Source organism: Phalacrocorax aristotelis, chromosome 9 (assembly GCF_949628215.1).
Source record: "Phalacrocorax aristotelis chromosome 9, bGulAri2.1, whole genome shotgun sequence".
Lineage (NCBI taxonomy): Eukaryota > Metazoa > Chordata > Aves > Suliformes > Phalacrocoracidae > Phalacrocorax > Phalacrocorax aristotelis.
This window is the reverse complement of record NC_134284.1, coordinates 24,032,652-24,049,966: the sequence shown is the minus strand read 5'-3', so window position 1 is coordinate 24,049,966 and position 17,315 is coordinate 24,032,652. Positions and strand designations below refer to the sequence as shown.

The following is a 17,315-nucleotide window of genomic DNA, read 5'->3' as shown; positions in this document are numbered from 1 at the left end:
CATGTTGTCTTTTCCAGTTCTTTGTCCCATCTCCTGCGTGTGTATCTGTGAGCCTGTGTGTGGGTGTTTTTTTTTTTTTAATATTTTGACACTCTGCTCCCCCTTAATAGGAATTCTTCCTAGAAATAGCGCGCACATTTCTAAAGGACCCTTTTCACAGTCCTGTCCTTTTGGCTCTAAAATGATGTATATGTAATTGGTAATTAAAGGTGCAAGCTCTCTTCAATACAAACAATATTGCTCAATGTTAGATCATTAAAGGGAACCGCAGCACTAAATAATTACCTTTTGCATCGTGATACACTGTTCGCAGGGGTCCGCTCCCTTCCCAGCAGTCCCTGTTCAGCGCAGGGTTATGGTTACATTTTCACTAAGGCAAGGAGGCATCTTTTAATGATATAAATTGGTGAATTAATTATGTAGTATTGTCTTCAGACTCCTTTTAAACTTAGATTAAAGGGGAAAAGGTAATTAATGGTTTTCAGAATGAGTATTGTGCTGTGTATTTGGTAAGCTTGGTGCAAGTTAGGAAACAGAAGCCTTCCCGTGCCCATCGTCTGCTCCAGCAGGATGGTCTGTGTTCGGCCACTTCTCTGGGGTCCCAGTCCTTTTCTTGCTGCCGCTGGTGCTGCTGCTGCGCCCTGCTTTGCTGTTAGTGAGTTCTGATGCAACTTGTAATACAGCTGGTAGATACACCAATCAATTATTTATTCCGGAAGGCAAAAATGGGGGCGATTCTTTGTCTAAACTGCCTTTTTCAAGGCTCAACCATTTTTGTTGCCAGGTAATATATTTAACCTTCTACCTCTTGTCCCTTTCCTATGTGTCTTTTTTTTTTTTTTTGCAATTTGGTGAAGAGTGGGACAAAACTCCTTTTGTTTTCGGCCAGGAGGAGAATCCAGATCTGGATTATAACATCTGCTTATCTCGGTCTCACTTCTTTGAGATATTTGCGTGACTTGCTTTCCCCAGGAAATCCATAAGCAAACTGCTTGGGCTAATAGACATTTTTCCTCCTGTTCCTTTAATCCTGATTCGATTAGAGGTCTCACTCCCTGATTTACATACTGTTAGTCCTCTATTTTGTTCAGCCCAAATCCTATAGTCCTCGCAGAGGGAAAACAGCCTTAGGCAAAAGTCAGTGGAAATTTTGCCCAAGTAAAGACCAAGGTTTGTATGATTTGGCAGTTACACGGCAGAACAAGAGAAAACAAACCAAAAAACACATTTTGCCCCAGAAATCAATCATTATCCATAATAATGTTGTAGTGTAAGTATTATCTTCAAAATACCCATTAAAACCTCACTGTGTTTTATTAATTGTAAAATGAGAAGTTACTTATCTCTTAGAAACTGATGCAGGTCACTCAGAAATGCTTTCCCAGTCTTTGGGGGTAATTGTATGAAATCCATCAGGTCCATGGGCAAGATTTAAACAAAAAACTTTTATTAACCTCTACAGCAGCTGCAGGGGTATTTGACATCAGGGAAATGAGTGGAAGATTTCAGGCTCAGTCAATATTCCAGAGCCTCATTTGCTTTCCCACTGTACATGCTTTTGAAATCCCTTAACTTCTCGTGAGACTGTATCCTGCTTACCTTACTCCTGCAAACAGTTTGCTGTAATTCGTGCTAATGGGTGGTCATTTAACCTTGCTGATATCTTTGTAATGGGGCAAGGTGGTACTAATTTTATATGCCACATGGAGCCTGATCCTCCTTGTTCGGAGCATGCAAGCACTTTTTCCCTTTCTCTGGAAGAGAAGGAGACATTTGGGTGCATAAGATTTGCTGCATGGGGCCTTGGCCAGATGGCTGGGAGCTGCAGTGGGAATGAGAAGGTGGGATAAAAAGAGAGGAACTATTTCAGAAAGTGACTCGGGCTCGAACGTTTGCAAAATGGCTCTTTGCTGATATCCTTGCAGCACTGGCAGCAGTGGGAAGGAGCTGTCAGGAAAGCTATGCCAGGTCAGCCTTTCCATTTTGTTTCAGGCAGGCTTGGTTGCAAAATATATTGAAATCATTCTGGGAGAGCGGAAAAACTGAAAAATCAAAGAAAGATGTAATCAGGTTTGGCCTCTATGGGGGGGATGGGGGGAGGCTGGGCCACTCATGATGCATCCTTCAGAGTCTGAACATTCAAAGCAATCTCTTTCTCTTCTCCCCTCGTCCCTTTCCTCCCTCTTTCTCCTTGTCCATGTAAAGCAGAGGCTGACCATGTGGAACCGGCACTCGCCGACGAGGATGAGAGCCTGGCAATAACAGAGCCAGGCGGCATCAGCATCGCCGCAGGCGGGACAGACCCCGACTTGTTAACCTGTGGACAGTGTCAGATGAACTTCCCGCTGGGAGACATCTTGGTTTTTATAGAGCACAAGAGAAAACAGTGCAATGGCACTGGTGGTGCCTGCTATGAAAAGAGCATGGATAAGAGCAGCCCTCCCCCCTCCTCACGCGCCGAGCTCAGGAAAGTGTCAGAGCCAGTGGAAATCGGTATCCAAGTCACACCCGATGAAGAAGACCGTCTTCTCACGCCTACAAAAGGAATTTGCCCCAAGCAGGAGAACATTGCAGGTACAGCATGTTTTACACTCAATCAACTGCCTAGGTAATCTTTTAACGAGAGCCCTCTAGAAAGTGCCATGAAACAGAGGCTTCAGTAACAGGTCTTTATAGGAGCCATCGGTCTGGAGGACCCTCGTGGCTACACAGGGCTCAGCAGGGCTGTCCACTCCGTGTTTAATTCAATGTAGCTATCTCCACAGGGCCAGCTCCTGGAGAGGGGGCCTCTCAGTCCCTTGGGAGAGCCAAGGGGCAGCCTGTACACGTAGGAAAAAAGCAGAAAGTTGGGGTCAGAAACCATCTCAGTCACCTTAAGCAGGTGGCAGTGGTGGAGCAATAGAGGACTTTGGTGAGATGCTCGGTTCAGTCCAGCTCAGTTACCCTTTGTCACATGGAAGGACCAAATCCTGGCCCCACTGAAGCCAGTGCAAAAATCCTCTTCACACTGACTGCAGTGGGAAGATTTGGTTGCGAGGGCTAAAGCAGGGGTTCATTAAGTCCTTGTTTGTCCCTTCTGCTGGGGTAGATGTCAGCTGCCTGGTCTGCATTGCTGCCTGTGCCGCCTCTCCTGGGTCTCTGAAAATGGCTGGATTGGGTGGACGACATCTCCGTTCAATACATGCCCCAAATTGGGCTTTTGAATGAGGAGAGAAGAGCACAGGCTGGCCTGGCTGAACAAATTGCAGGCATTTCTTTTTCTAAAACTCTTGTATGTGGTTAACATTTATGGACCCAGTTAACTTTTCTCAGTGGAGCTCCTTGGCTCAGAAGTGGGCAGGCAGGTGATGGTATCCACCTGGGTGAGCTGCTGTGCAGCGGTTCCTGCAGAGCACCCGGCATGGGGCCGCTTCTGTCGTGCAGGGCGTTCCTCCCCTCTGCAGTGGTGTGTTCCTCTGCAGGGTAAAAGGAAGGCTCTGCTCCCTGCTAGTGAGTTGGGGTTTTATGTTACACAGCAGGATCTCCCCTCAAACAGGCCTTTTTTGTTCAAATCGACTGTGTCCCATGCAGAAGACCAGTGGCAATTTGTCTTTGCTGCAGCTGTCCCGACTTCCCTAGGAGTAGCCCTATGGGATTAGATCTGATGGTCCAGGATCCTGCCTGTAGTAGAGATGTTCCCATGAGGGGATCCCCAGAAGTCTTGTGAGAAGCTCCTATCTTTACAATTGAAGGTTAAGAGATTCCTGCTTTTAGTATTGGAGGTCTCCGAGTCAGTCCCCAGTGACTCTGATGGGCTTGGCCATCCTATAAATGAGGTTATGTAGGCTTTGAACTGCTGCAGTCTTCAGATCTCCAGATGATCTGCCTCTTAGGAGAGGACATATGCCACCAATTGACTACCTTGTTGTCTTCCAGGAATCTCTTTTGGGTGCAGTCACCATCTTGGCGTGGGGCAGCCAGTATCTTTGGGGGCATTAGCAGTGGCAGCCTGTGCTGTAGCATTGTAAGAAACCCTACTGTAAGACCTGACCCCATCCTTTCCCCACCCTTTTTCAGCTTTCCCTGTCCTTTTGCAGTTGTGAATATATTTCTTGGCAGAGATGACTGCCTCGTCGTGTAGAAGCTTTGAGGGCTAGATTTCCTTCCCATTTGGTGGGAGCAGAAGAAAAGTATTCAGGATCTTCTCCTCCAGTCTGCTGAAGGTCTCCTGAGCGGTACCGAGCACTCTCAATAGCTGTTGATCTCTTTGTGAGCTGATGACACTCAGCCCCTTGCAGAGGGTGCCCAGTGCTTCGTAAAGTTTGTCCAGGAGATGTACGCTGTAGTTGCTATCCAGATCTCATCTCTTACTAATCTGCCCAGGTTCAGTTCAAAGTCACTGAAATACCTCAGTGGCTATACCCAGTGCAGAGGGCGCCGACCCATCCCAGCTTCTGGGGGTCAGCATCAACATAACTAACACTTTTGCCATGCAGAAAATTTGCTGGGAGAGGGGGTGAAGGGGACGTTCACATGTGGAAAAGGCATTAAAAAAAAAAAAAAAGCCAATCTGGAGCACCTAATCTCTTTCAGACTAAACTGAATATCAAATGAAAATATGTAGGAAATATTTTGAATTGAGAAAAATAAAAGGGTTTATCATTTGATTGGCATTTTCTCAGCAGTGCATGGAGATAGGGACATCCACTAAACTGTGCAATAATAATGCTTTCTCAATTAGGAGCCCAGCTCCGAGATAAAAAGGTGCAGTGTCCTTCCACATTTTTTTTAATAGCAGCAGATAGTTTTCAATAGTAGGATAAAAGCCTCACATTACAGCCATGGAGGGTAGCCATGAAAAACCCACAGAAGTCATTCACTGGAAAGGCTTTAGTGGGATATACCAAACCCCTTATTTATATTTCAATAGAAAGGCTTTCTGCATTAGCCAAGAAAATCAGAATCTGCATTTAACATTAAAGGTATTTCCCAGTGAGCGGCTGTAGAGCATTGTTGTTAGATTTGTTAAAAAAAGAGACTAAATACGATTTCATAAAAGGGAAACTTAATCTCTAAGGCAGCTTTCTCCCACTCCGCCACCCCCTCCCTTTATTTTTTTTATTTTTTTGGTAATAATGCAACAGCCTACAGTATTTTTACTTTATATGTGACGAAAGATATTCTTAGCCTTTCTGTACTGCGACAGGAAGAATGAATTTCTTTATTCCACCAAGAAATATGTAAAATAATCCCTTAGAAGTATGGGGAGATATGTTTGTTCAAAGCATTTAAAATGTTATTTTAATCAAAGGCACAAAACACTCTACATGCTGTGTCAGCTAAAGGAGACCATTACATTTTAACAGCAAATCATGCTCTTTTTCCCCCTCCTATCCAGCCCCCCCCTTGAAACTAACTTTTTTTTATTAAATAAAAAGGCAAAAAAGATTAAAGAATAAAAAAACTTCAGTGGCTCAAATGTTTAAAGTAATTTAATATGGTGGAAGCATTAATTATTTTAGCTTAATTGAATTCTGAGGACTGCAGTAGTTGCATTTTTGTAGACAAGCTCTGTTTATTATTTCTTTCTGTAGATTAACAGTAAAGGAAACATAGATAACTTTCAGTTATTTATTGTAAAATAAATGTGTCAATTCATGTGTAAAGCAAGCTGTTCAAAGATAATTGAGTCTTTATATTTGAAGAGGGAAACCAGAAATCATCCACTCGCCACTCTGGCTCCCTGAAATATGCTGCCACCACTGCTGCCCTCAAATAGGTTTCAGCTCCTCTCCTTGATCTTGTGTTATTTTTGTAGACCTTCTTATTTGGTGGAAATGATTTGTGTGGCCTTCTGCGGTGTGACTAAGCTGCCAAACCCTACAGCTTCCCATGGCTGAGTGTAGCGAGGGTACGTCAAGTGCTCAGCTTGGCTCTGCAGTCCGCACCTCTCTTCCCTCTGGGCGTGAGGATGTTGGGATGCAGCACTGCACCGGAGCGTTCACCCTGGCGCAGGGTGCTCTGGAGTCTGAGGTCTTTCCAGCTCTCCTGTCTATCTTTCTTTCTTAGTAACTCTGCTTGCTCTGGACATTGAATGCCTCTTGACCATATAACAGACCTTGTGCCACTTCGAGGGAGGCAGGTAGAGCTTGGGAGTCTGCAAGAATTTGCATGCACACAACATAGATCTCCAACTAACATTTCTAGATATCAGTAGAGACAAAGGCAACTTCATCTCCACAATCAGCTTTTAAAGACCTTCTGATAATGAAATCTGTCTAGTTTCCCTGACTGGTAACTCGCAAATCCTTGCTTTTCAAGGCACTTTGACTCAGTTACCACTGTCCGTAAGGTGTGTGGTAGCATGTTAGCTGGCAGTGGGAGGACGTGACTTGCTTAGGAGCAGCTTGTCCTGTAAAGATTTTTTTTTTCAAGTTGGCTGACCTGTTTGAAAATCAGTTCCGCCTCTTGTACAGAGGGTGTATCGAACCTCTGATAGTATCGGACAGATGTACCGGATTGTTGCACAGCAAAACACAGCCTGGCCAATGAGTTGGCTAGGAGTTATCAGTCACTGCTTCTTGCACTTTACCGCTGGCAGGTATTTTGGAAAAAATTAGACCACCATTGTATATTATACTTCTTTTTATCTTTCATATTTATCAGATCTTGGGCATAACTTGGTGACCTGTCCTGGCTGAAGAAGGCCCTGGGGAGGTGGCTGCTGCTGTGCTTTGACTGATAGTATCTCCTGTCCTCCTCACAGCCCTGCTAAGCTCATGGGCCACCAGGCTGTTCTTCGGCACGGCTCTCTGAAACAATTCAGATTAAAGGAAAAGTACAGGCTGGCTTGTTTTTAATGCTGGATGGTTTCAGAGAACCCTGGCAGAGAAGGGAGCCTTGGTGGGGCAGGCACCACTTGGACCAGACCTCCTCCAGCTTCACTGGCTGCTCTGCATGCTCCAGGCAGCATACCCTCACAGAAAGAGAACCACACCAGCTGCAGAGGTTCATTAAGACAGCGTAGTTAATTTCTGCAAAGATGGTGCTAAGAAAGGGGAGCGGGTTGATTGGAATTCCTCCTTCATCCCGTCCTGGCTGCCAGTGCTGGGCTCCATACATTATGTACTTGAACTAGATGTGCATCGTGAAAAAAGGCTCCCTGTCAGAGGTAGGATTTAACTGTAACCCCTGCTCCATGAATGTTCATTTCAGGCTTTTGAATGGTAAAACTGCCAGTGAGAGAAACTAAATAACTCGCATGTGCTGGAAGCCAGAGATAAACACCGCCGCAGGTTGCCATGAAATAGGCTATTTGATATATTTAGAATTGTTATTTTTCTCCAAATTAAGATTAGTTAAATCCATGTGTGTTGTGTGAGTGATTGTTAACTCAATGGCATGGATTATCCTTTTTTCAAATCATGACAGCTAATTATTATTGCTGTCTACCCTGAGACATTCACTTACAATGTACCATTATGGACCCGCACACCCATATTAACTATAGGACTCAGACAGCCATCGTGATGCCTTCACACATGAGGGAAGGAAAATGCGAGCTGAAACAACCTGAGGCCAGTGGCAGTCATGTCGGGCAGGTTGGGAAGAGGTATCCTGAGCAGTGTCGAGCCGGCAGGGGGTACCAGCACGGGGGCCATCCTGTTCCCAAGGGTGCTGTGGCACCGGGTCCTGCCGCCAGCACCTCCCTAGGGTGGTGGGTCTTGCAGGAGTGACTTGTGAAAGCGAGGCCAGGAAAAACGCTATGCAGGGAAGAAGAGGCTTCCAGAAGTGTTTTGTAACAGAGCCTGAGAAACTCGTGTTGCAGCTGAAATCCTTTTTGTGAGGCTTTTCCAGGCTTGTTTCTTCCCCCGCGTCTGCCAGGCTTTTCCTGAGTGCAGAGGAGTTACCTGGCCTCCTTCTCCTCCTCTGCAGCTTTACCAGGTATTTAGCAATGTGTTTTGCTAATTGGTGTGGCTGAGCAGCATGGGGGGTGACACACATGGAAGGTGTCAGCTGCAGCTGCACCGAGAGCAGGGTTAACAAAGAGCCTTCTGCCCCTGGGCACCCCAGCTGAGGTCCTGACTTGGGTTGCGGGGAGAAAAACAAGTTGGGTGATCTCACCCAGGGCCCTGCTTGTGCCTGGGCAGGGTGGAGGGCACACTGGGGGAGGCTGGCTCTCCTCCAGAGGACAGGGCAGCCCCAGCCCACGGGAGGGGCTGGCAGTGGCAGCTGCCCTTTGCTGCCTCGCCATGGTTTCAGGCATGACGAGGGGCTGCCTAAACATTGACAGTTTAAAGTTTCAGGGCTGCCGATGAGGCCAGGTGGAGGGTCTCCAGGTGATGTGATCCCCCCTTTAGGGCATCCTTAGGGGGGCTGGTGTGGAGGGTATCCCCCTGTCCTTGGCACGTCCCCCCAGTTGGCAGGGAGGGACGGCAGGGCTGTGGCTGCTTGGCGCTGCACAGCATCTCCCACCAAGGCGCGGGTAAGCACCCTGCTAATCCCAGCAAGAGTTAAAGGTGAGAAACTTGACGATTACGAAACCCTTTCTTCCCCTTGCTTGAACTCCACCCCACCCATGTGGCACGGCTCCAGCACCCTCTGCTCAGCCTCGGCCCGGGGGCCACCGGCTGCCCTCTCCCCGCTGCCATCACAGCTTGGCCCCAGCCGTGTCCTGCCAGGGGTCCAGCCCTGCCAGGCACCAAGGCTTTCCCAGCATCCCCGAGAGTCAAGTGTGAAATTAATCGCACTGAGTTTTAAGAGCGGACTAAAAAAACTGCTGAAGAGTATTACGCCCTTGATTCTCCCTGCCGGTTTTAGCTTTTTTTTTGTTCCTCTCACCATCCTGTTTTTCAAAGTAATTTTCTGCACCCTGTGTGTGGTTAGCTGGACTCCCATGATGCTGGGAGGGCAGGTGCCAGTGCTGGAAGAGCGGCGGGGCGTCCGGCTCGCCCCATTCTGCCCCGGTTTCACCTGGGGTAACTCCCCTGAAACTGGCGGTGCCACGCCAGATCGATCGGGCGGCACAAGCGGGGGCTTGGCCCCGAATGCACGGGGTGCCGAACTGCGAAATGCTCACTCGCTGCTGCTGTTGTCTCTCTACCTAATCTCTCTTAGTTATAGTCATCTTCGGTTTTGTGTGTGACAATGCTAGGTAAAACCTTTCCGACAGAAGTGCCATTTTGCAGGCTGATGAGAGGGGATTTAAGAAGGTCATTCAGTACACGTGGCCAGAGTTTTCTTGCTCTGGGGTGGATGTGTACCAGGAATCTCTCTTTAAGAGCAAAACTTGCTTGTTTGCACCAGCTTGGCACTGCCGTTACCCTCTTTTAATTCAGTGGAAGGACTCTGAACTTACTCAGAGGTAGCGCCCAGTCAAAATGTCACACAACAAAGTGGTTTTTTTCCCTTTATTTGAGCCCTCTTGTGAAACTACTTGGGCCATGTGTGGGAGACCAGAAACCGTGTGTATATGTCTGATTATTATTAGCATGGAAAGACTGGTAGATTTTTTAGACAACACTAATGGTAAATGACGAGAAGGCACTGGTCAGCCAGTCATTACTTGTTTCTCTTGACAACTTTGTGAGCAACTCTTAGGAGCAAAGTAAAAGTAGTGCCCAACCATCCCATAGACTGCTTTGGCATTTGCGTGGATGTGACTAATAGGAAACAGCCTTGTGCACAGTGGAGTATTGACTGCAGGAAAGGAGTTCGGGTGTGTTCGCAGGGTAATTTTGCACTGGGATGTAGCTGAAGGAAAGGCAGTTGCATGTAAGTACTATAAAACAGAAAAGCTCCCATATAGAGAGAAAAAGTTGCTGTTCCTCTCCAACAGTGAATAAATACATAAAGGCACTGAAATGGTTCACTTGCTTCAGCAGGACAGAAGTGCTGCTATAGCATGAGGCTACCTCCCTTCATGTCGTTTCCATAGATTGTTTTTCTTTCTCAGCCCGTATTTGAACTGCGCTGCCTATACACACAGTGACCAAATTGGCTGTGACATAAAGGTTGAACCTTTCTAGGGTTTTTTGGAGATTGAAACATTTTTCTATCATAACTGGAGAAAAAAAACCCTGTGAAGTAATCATACTTTTTGTACAAGAAAGGCTTGGATTTCTGTGTCGTGTCACATAACTTCAAAGGGCATAGATTTGGGGCTGAATTTCAGCACTGGCTTTGGTGGCAGAGTGGGAAGATGGGAGCTCAGAGGGTGAGAAATAGAGGAGAGAGGCCAGGTATAGAAATAAAACCGTGATTCTCAGCAGACAACCATGGAAGCTTGGAGAAACTGGGTAGCTCTTGGCTTGGGAGACGCGTGCGCTCGCTCAGATTAGAGCATCCTTTTCAGCATGGTTCCTTCTCCCTGTTCCCTCCCACCCTCCAAATGGTAATTGGTGGGCTGTGCAGTAGAAATGCTATAAAAAAAAAAAAAAAGAAGAAAAAGTGGGTGGGTGGGGTATCTAGGGATTTGGTGTCTAAGCTCAGGAGTTAAGCCGGAAATCCCAGAGATGTAATGAAAACAAAACGGACTTTTCACTCGCGCTGTGGCATTCTGGCAGTGAGAACGCTTTCGTGAGCCAATGTTTTCATTGTAGGTTTTCTCGAGAGAAGTAGTGGAAACGAATCGTTAACCCCTTAACAGGAACAAATGTGGTTGCTGCAGCGGGGAGAGGAGAGCCGTCTTGGCTCCTAGTTGCCATGTTGGAGAGCTTGGGGGTGTGTGTATGTTTGTGTGTAGTGGGGAAGGTGGGGCAGATACCGCTTGTAAGGAGTTTAATAATCTTAATGGCAGATGTGAAGTGGTTACTTAGCGGTTGTTGTTTTTTCCTCTTTGCATGTATGCCTTTGCAGAAAGATTTGAGCGTGATCAGCACAAACCACTGTTAAGCCCAACAGCTCTTAAACTTGCTCTTTCTTCTGGCATTTGGTAGCGTATTTCTTCAGCAAGAAAAGGGGGACACTGCTTGCTGGTCCCTCAGCAGGGTCATAAAAGCTGCAGATGGAAAAGACCTACCAAGTAGCAGACGCCACTTTTCTTGGAAAGTGGAAGTACAGGATGCGTGTCTGTCACAGGCATGCTATGTATATAGCTTTAAATGTCCAGCAGCCTTGGACGGCGTTCAGCCTTACAGGAGTAAGCCCCTTCATTAAAAACAAGGGAGTCGGGGGAGGAAGGGAGGTGGGAGTGATTAATCTAATTTACCTTAACAGCCACTTTTGGTGAAGAGATTGTGTATCTCTGTCCTCCATGCTCTGATTAGGCTGCATTTTATTTCGATATTTTATTTCACCTTTTGATCACGGCTGGCACTTACCATATTTCTCTCTCCGCTCTCTCATTAGGATATTTTATCTGCACATATTCTTGCAAGCAGTATAGAGCATCAGCCCCCTGCTCTAGCTAAAGAGCATCTCATCTACCCTTTAGCATCTCGGAAGAGCAATTAAAATCATTATACACCTTCTTCCAGCTGCCCTGCATCCTCTGGGCCAGCCCTCGCGTGCAGGCTGTGGGACTCCTGGTGCTGTGCAGACTTTGGACGTAATTGCATAGCTTCTGCAAGGGGCTGTGTCTCTGCAGCTGACCTTGCTCGGTGTGTCTGGCCTCTGAATAGATGTTTGCCTTCTTTCTTCCCACTTTGACAGCTTCCCCCCTCTGCACTCCAGCCCCTCACTCTGCCCCAGCCCACTCCTTGTCTGCTCACACTGGGAAAGCACCGCGGAGGCAAGGTATTTGTGGCTGAAACTGCCTTGGCAATGAGCAAAGGCTGAGGAGAGCATTGGTTCTCCCGCATGCCCCGGTTTGAACAGGAGAAAAATAAGAAAGGAAAGAGATGCTGATGAATAAATTATGGTTCTACATGTTTTTTATACCACGCTGCTTTCGTAATGGTCATTTAAACAAGGTGGAGTGGTGGGGGAGGAGAGAACAAGACGAGACTGCAGACAGGGATTAAACAGCACTCTTCTTTTAAGACATTTATTATTTTCAGAGTCAAACCTGTAGCCAGCTAATGTAACTGTAAAAGTCTCCTTTGAATTATTGGCGAGGTGCTCTGAAGTCTTCTATTATAGCTGATGTACTTGCACACAGGCGAAATCCAGATTTGAATTTAGCACCTAAACCAACTCCCAGCTCATTTTTTCCTTTCAATACCCGCTTTTCGTTTCCCGTTTTCTAGAGTGCCCTATTACTAGCTCATAAAAAGAGTTAGAAACTAAAGGGAAGTTTCCTGAGCAAGAAGGAATTTTTTTCTTTTTTGGCCTTTTATTTTTTCCCTCCCCCTATGGCTTGGCCCAGAGCCAACCTGTCTTTCAACAAGTAGAGAGCCATTCCAAGTTGAAATTTATAGAGCAGAGTCCAGGTTCAAGGGCTGAAGCCCGCCAACAGCTCCAGCCTCTTTGTTACTGATTAATTCTGTGAGCGGTTCAGCTGGTTTGCTCACTTCTGCCTGCTCTTCACAGCACTACAGCAGTGCTTCCGAGCCGAGCCGGCCGCCGCTGCTTCCCCCTCCCCTGCTTTTCAGCAGCGCTTTCACCCCTCACTGTACAGCTTCCCCCCCAAATCCATTTTAACCCCATGCAGTCCAAGCTGCACTGAGTTGACTTTATGGTAAAATTCTAAAATACCCTTTCCCTCCGCTTTTTTTTCCCCCTCCTTTTTTTTTTTTTCTCTTCCTTACAGCTAATTTTAAACGTCTGGAGCTTCCCATTTCACTTCAGCTCATATTAATGATTGCTTCTTGGCATCGTCTGGAACCCAAGTTCCCAGGTTTTAATTAGTTTACTAAAACGCACGCAGCGGGGCAAAATAGTTTCTTTCAGCTTTACCTGCAAAGGATGTTTCCCGTCTCAGCGAGGGGGTTTCCCTTGCCGAAGGATTTGAAAGGCAGAAGTTTTCAAGTGGTCTCAATATGGGGCCCCACAAGAGTGAGTGTGGGAGGTGAGGGGGAGAAGGAGCAGGAAGAAAAAAGGAGAAAAAAAACCCCACAAGAGTTTGGGAAAGTACCTTGAAATGAGGATGGTCCCAATCCTGCAACAAACTGGATGTCAAAGCGTGACCTTGTTGACGTCAGTGGGGGTTTTGCCATAGGCTTTAACGAAGGCAGGATTTCATCCTTAGCCTGTGCCGAGCTGCAGGTACGCAACAGTCCTCTCACAGTCAGCGGGATTACTGATGTGCAGAAAGTTAAAGCATGTCTGTAAGTGTTGGCAGGATTAAGATCTGTGCTGGTATTTTCAGACCAAGTGAAATGCATGTAGGAGGTTTTTAAAGAAGAAAGTGCATGGGAGTTTTAAAAAAAGGGAGAGTATAACGGACCCTGCCATTTTTAAGTGTCTTGGGGAAAAACCTGGGTTGCTATTAAAAATATCAGAGAGCTAATGTGTTACTAATTGTGACACAGTTACCTTCCTGAAAGTATTTGATTGTGAGTCCCAAGAAAATAAAAAGATGGGGATGAATAGCTAGAAATTCAGGCCTGCATTTCAATTTAAACATTTCTTTTTTATTAACTAGAAATAAAAGCAAGCCTAGAGGTTCACTTTACTGTGCATTGGTTACTCTGCTCCTAGAAATCTGCTTCTGAGCAGGTTATTTAAAGAATTAAAAAAGGACAACAACAAAGAAAAGAAGCTCAAATCCAGTAGCTGCCTGAGACCCCTATATATGTGGCTTTACCACAAAGCTCTTAAACTCTTGTTTAAACATTTCTCCAGAGCTGTTACTCAGGAAGTAAAAATGTGTGCTGTTTGTCTATAGCAGATTAAAAGTTTACCTTTAATGTGACAGCTTCTGAAATCTTGTGTCGGAAACATGCCTCTATTTTATGGTATTATGAAACAGGTCTGGAGCAGAAACAGTATCTTTAACTAAGAGAGAATGAGTAGAATTTGTGGGTTTCTTTCTTTAATGGTTTATAACCAGAAACCTTTTCTGTGCCTGCCTCTGAAACTTTTGTGCATACAAGTGGCCAGCACATGTAAACCACACTTTGAAATTTAACAGTTAACCTTAAAGAATCTTAGGTTCAGCAAAATGGAACTTTGGGGTTGGTGTTTTTTTTTTTTTGTTAATCTAGGGACAGCTCTTTGTAAGGATCTGGCAGAGGAATCTAAAGTTGTTTTTTTCTCCAAAACGTTCATAATTTCAGCAGTAGAAAACTGAAGCACACCCAAGCTCTGAGAAGGCTCTCTCACATCTGCCTCTGCCTGTGTGCGGATTCCCTGGGGTCCCATTTATAACAATCTAACAAGATAGAATCTGCCTTTGAGTATCAGTAAATACGGCTAAAGATCACAAAACTGTACTTATAATTGTTCGAGACTAAAAGGCAGAATATTGTGTTACATTAATGTTTATGGTACAGGGCCTTCTTGCAGAAAGAAGTTGAAAGAGTAACTCCCAATCCCCCCAAAAAAACCCCAAGCCCCCGCTCCAGACCCTCAGATTCCACTGAAGGATGCAATTATCATTGTGCAAAGTTCATCATTTAAGATGATGCACTTTATTTTTGATTTTGAAGTTTGTTGAGAGTACCTGACCGGAGCTGTTTCTTGAAAGAGATGCACAAGGTAGTGTTCTGTTAGCAGTGCTAGTACACAGGAGTGAAGGACGTCTTTTCTGGTCACCCTAGGCACCTGTCCCTGAGGTCAGGGGGCTTTTGACAGTGCATTGCTTTGGACCGGCCTCATCCTTACCATGTCTGCTCTGTGGATGAGGAAAAATGCTCTCAGTCCTCAATGTTCCCTATCTGACAGCTAACATTCATTGGAAATATTTGAGCAGTGGAGGTTATGGATGCAGCGGTGTCTCAGAGACCCCTAGCAAAGGCACCTGCTTGTGTTGGAAGGACTGATGAGCTCGACTGAAGAGGGGTCCATTGGCGCTGGAGCCTTGCTGATGCTCGGGCTAGGGTTTGTGCTGGGCAACCGGCAGCTTGCAGCAGGCGTTACCTAGGTGGGGTGGTGAAGGGTGGGTGGGTTGTCCTCACTCTCTCAGCTGGAAGCTTGGGAAGTCCTATTGTCTTCGCTGCTGGGAGACTTCCCTGCTGTCTCGAAAGGTTTATTTTTTAGAGTGATAGTGGGTGGAGAATGCAATACAGATGCGTCTGTTTCTCTTTCATTAGCTCTTTTAAGACGCTTGTTTAAATGTGTTCATTTTGCTTTTCAAATGGTAAATGTCAGCGTTTCAAATATCACTGTTAAAAAAAAAAAAAAATATTTGAAAAAGCCCAGGCCAGGACTTTGTTAAAATGCTGGTCTAGAAATGGCAAAGGTGGGTCTGGGTGTGCATTAACTGGGGAAGATGTGGGGAAGAGTCAGTGCTAGTTTATATTCAGGGCTGGTCCCTGATCCTTTCTGCCAGGGCAGATCCCAGAGCAAGTCCTGCAGGGGGGAGCCAGCATCTGGGGAATGCTACGGCCAGCAAGCAGGGCTGGGTGCTGGCAGGGTGTGCTGAGCGGGTGGCTGTGACTTTTGCTGTAAAAAAGCCATGCTTTGGGGACACAGGGTAAGGGTACAGAGAGAAAACCTGGAGAGGCAGTTGTGTGTATGCTTCGGTGGAGTTTGTTTCTTATGGAGGAAACTGTGGCCTTCGGGGTGAGACACTGACTCTGCAGAGCACTGTGCTAGCGGAAACACCATCCCAGCATGCTGTCATGGAAGAACCCTGGCACTTCCAAAATCATGTTTGAATACTCTGTCTCCCACCCTCCTGTCCCTACGCTTCCCCCAGCCCTGGCTGTGTGATGGCAGCGCTGAGCAGAGCCTAAATCCCATCCCCTGTCACCCTTCTCTAGGGCTGGTCCGTGTGGTTTGTTGGGTAAGGCGAAGGAGACCATCAGCCCTTTCTCCAGCCCTGGAATCCCACCTTTGTTCCCAGGAGTGGAGCAAGTCCAGGAATTTTTAGTGCTAGTTGCTGTTGGTTTTAACCCTCCCATCTCCTTGCCAGTGCCAGCTTTAAACCACGCACAGGAGATATGCAGATGGGCACTCTCATTTCTCAGATAAGGCAGAAAAGATGTGAATGGCTTGATTTTCCAACGTGCCTGTCTGCATCCGGCAGGGGCTCGGGGCAGCCTGCTGTGCTCAGCACCCCTCTGGATGAGGCTGCAAGCGCTACTGTCCAGAATGACAGCAGGGTGCGAGTGACGGCAGCGGGGCTCTCTCTGGGAGAGCCTTCCCTCTGGTTCACTGCTCACAGCCCTACCCTTCTGTGCGTGCACTGATATTCTTGAACAAGCCCAAATCCCTCCGGGCCTCTGTGCTGTTAGCCAGTTCTCCCCCTCCCCAAAGTCCTTGGCAAAACGGTTGGATTAAACAAATGTGAAATCACAGGCGGAGTGTGGGGAGGGCGGCGATCTTGCCTGTCCCTTCTCGCAGCCCGTGCACCGCTGGTGAGGATGGATGGAGGATGGGAGGCTTCGTGCCACTTCCTGGAGCCTCGGCAGCATTGCTGCTGCGGGCATGGTGCCAGAAGATGGCTTCTGCCTTGTAATTGAATAAGGATCTGAGGAAATTTCACTTGAGAGCGTGCGATAGGGCTCTTCCCTGCACAGAGAGATGTGAGCCCTGGAGCTGGGTGCCTCAGGTGAGAGCCTGTCCAAGTTTGGCCATGTTGAGATGAGGATGGGTGCCCTCACCTCTACCATGGGTGTTGGTCCCAAGAGGAGCTGGGACTCCTCCATACCGCATCCCTGCAACTGGGTGCTGAAGAAGAGGAGGAGGCAGGGGGAAAAGAGGGGAAGGAAGAAAAGAAAAGATCTGTGACAAAATCATGCGACACCCACGTAAATATTGTTTGTATGAATTGGGTCCTTCATCTTTTGTTAGCAGCAGCTTGTTAATTAACAGCAGATTAGTGCTGCTTTCTTCTGACACATGAATATATTTTGGGCTAGAAAATACTTGTACTCAATAAAACTGTGTGACTGAACAATTCAGAAAGTACCAGCGGAGCGCTGTAATGGATTCCCTTTTCATCCCCTCCCCCCTGCCTCCTCCTCCTCCTGCTCTAAATGCAAGCAGATTTCTGCAGTCTAGTGCAGAAGAGACATGTTAAACACAGCTAAATAAATCATGTTTACTCTTGGCGTTCTTGGTAGTGAAAAATCTGTTGGCTGTTTTTACTTCCTTATTTCTCAGCATTTGCTTCCTACCTGTTTTTGAGCCTGTGCCCAGAAATAGTAGTTTTGTCAAACGAGTGGATTATGCCAACCAGCAGTTCCCTCTGCCAAGGAAGCTGCTGGATCGCAAAATGTGGTGACTTCTTTCTTACAGTGACACTGAGATTCTCCCCCCCCCCCCCCATATTAGAATATAGAATAAAA

The 17,315-nt window shown here is 46.7% G+C and overlaps 1 protein-coding gene across 4 annotated transcripts in view; it reads left to right on the top strand.

Annotated features, from left to right (window-relative positions):
* The window catches only part of BCL11B (BCL11 transcription factor B), a 92,390-nt gene that overhangs the window by 12,243 nt on the left and 62,832 nt on the right, over positions 1-17,315 (top strand). For 2 of the 4 annotated variants that reach the window (XM_075103876.1, XM_075103873.1), the window contains exon 2: positions 2,209-2,574. In XM_075103876.1, the coding sequence (XP_074959977.1) occupies positions 2,209-2,574 (366 nt within the window). Of the gene's footprint in view, positions 1-2,205; positions 2,575-17,315 lie in introns of all 4 variants that reach the window. The other 2 variants (XM_075103875.1, XM_075103872.1) reach the window with 1 other exon arrangement.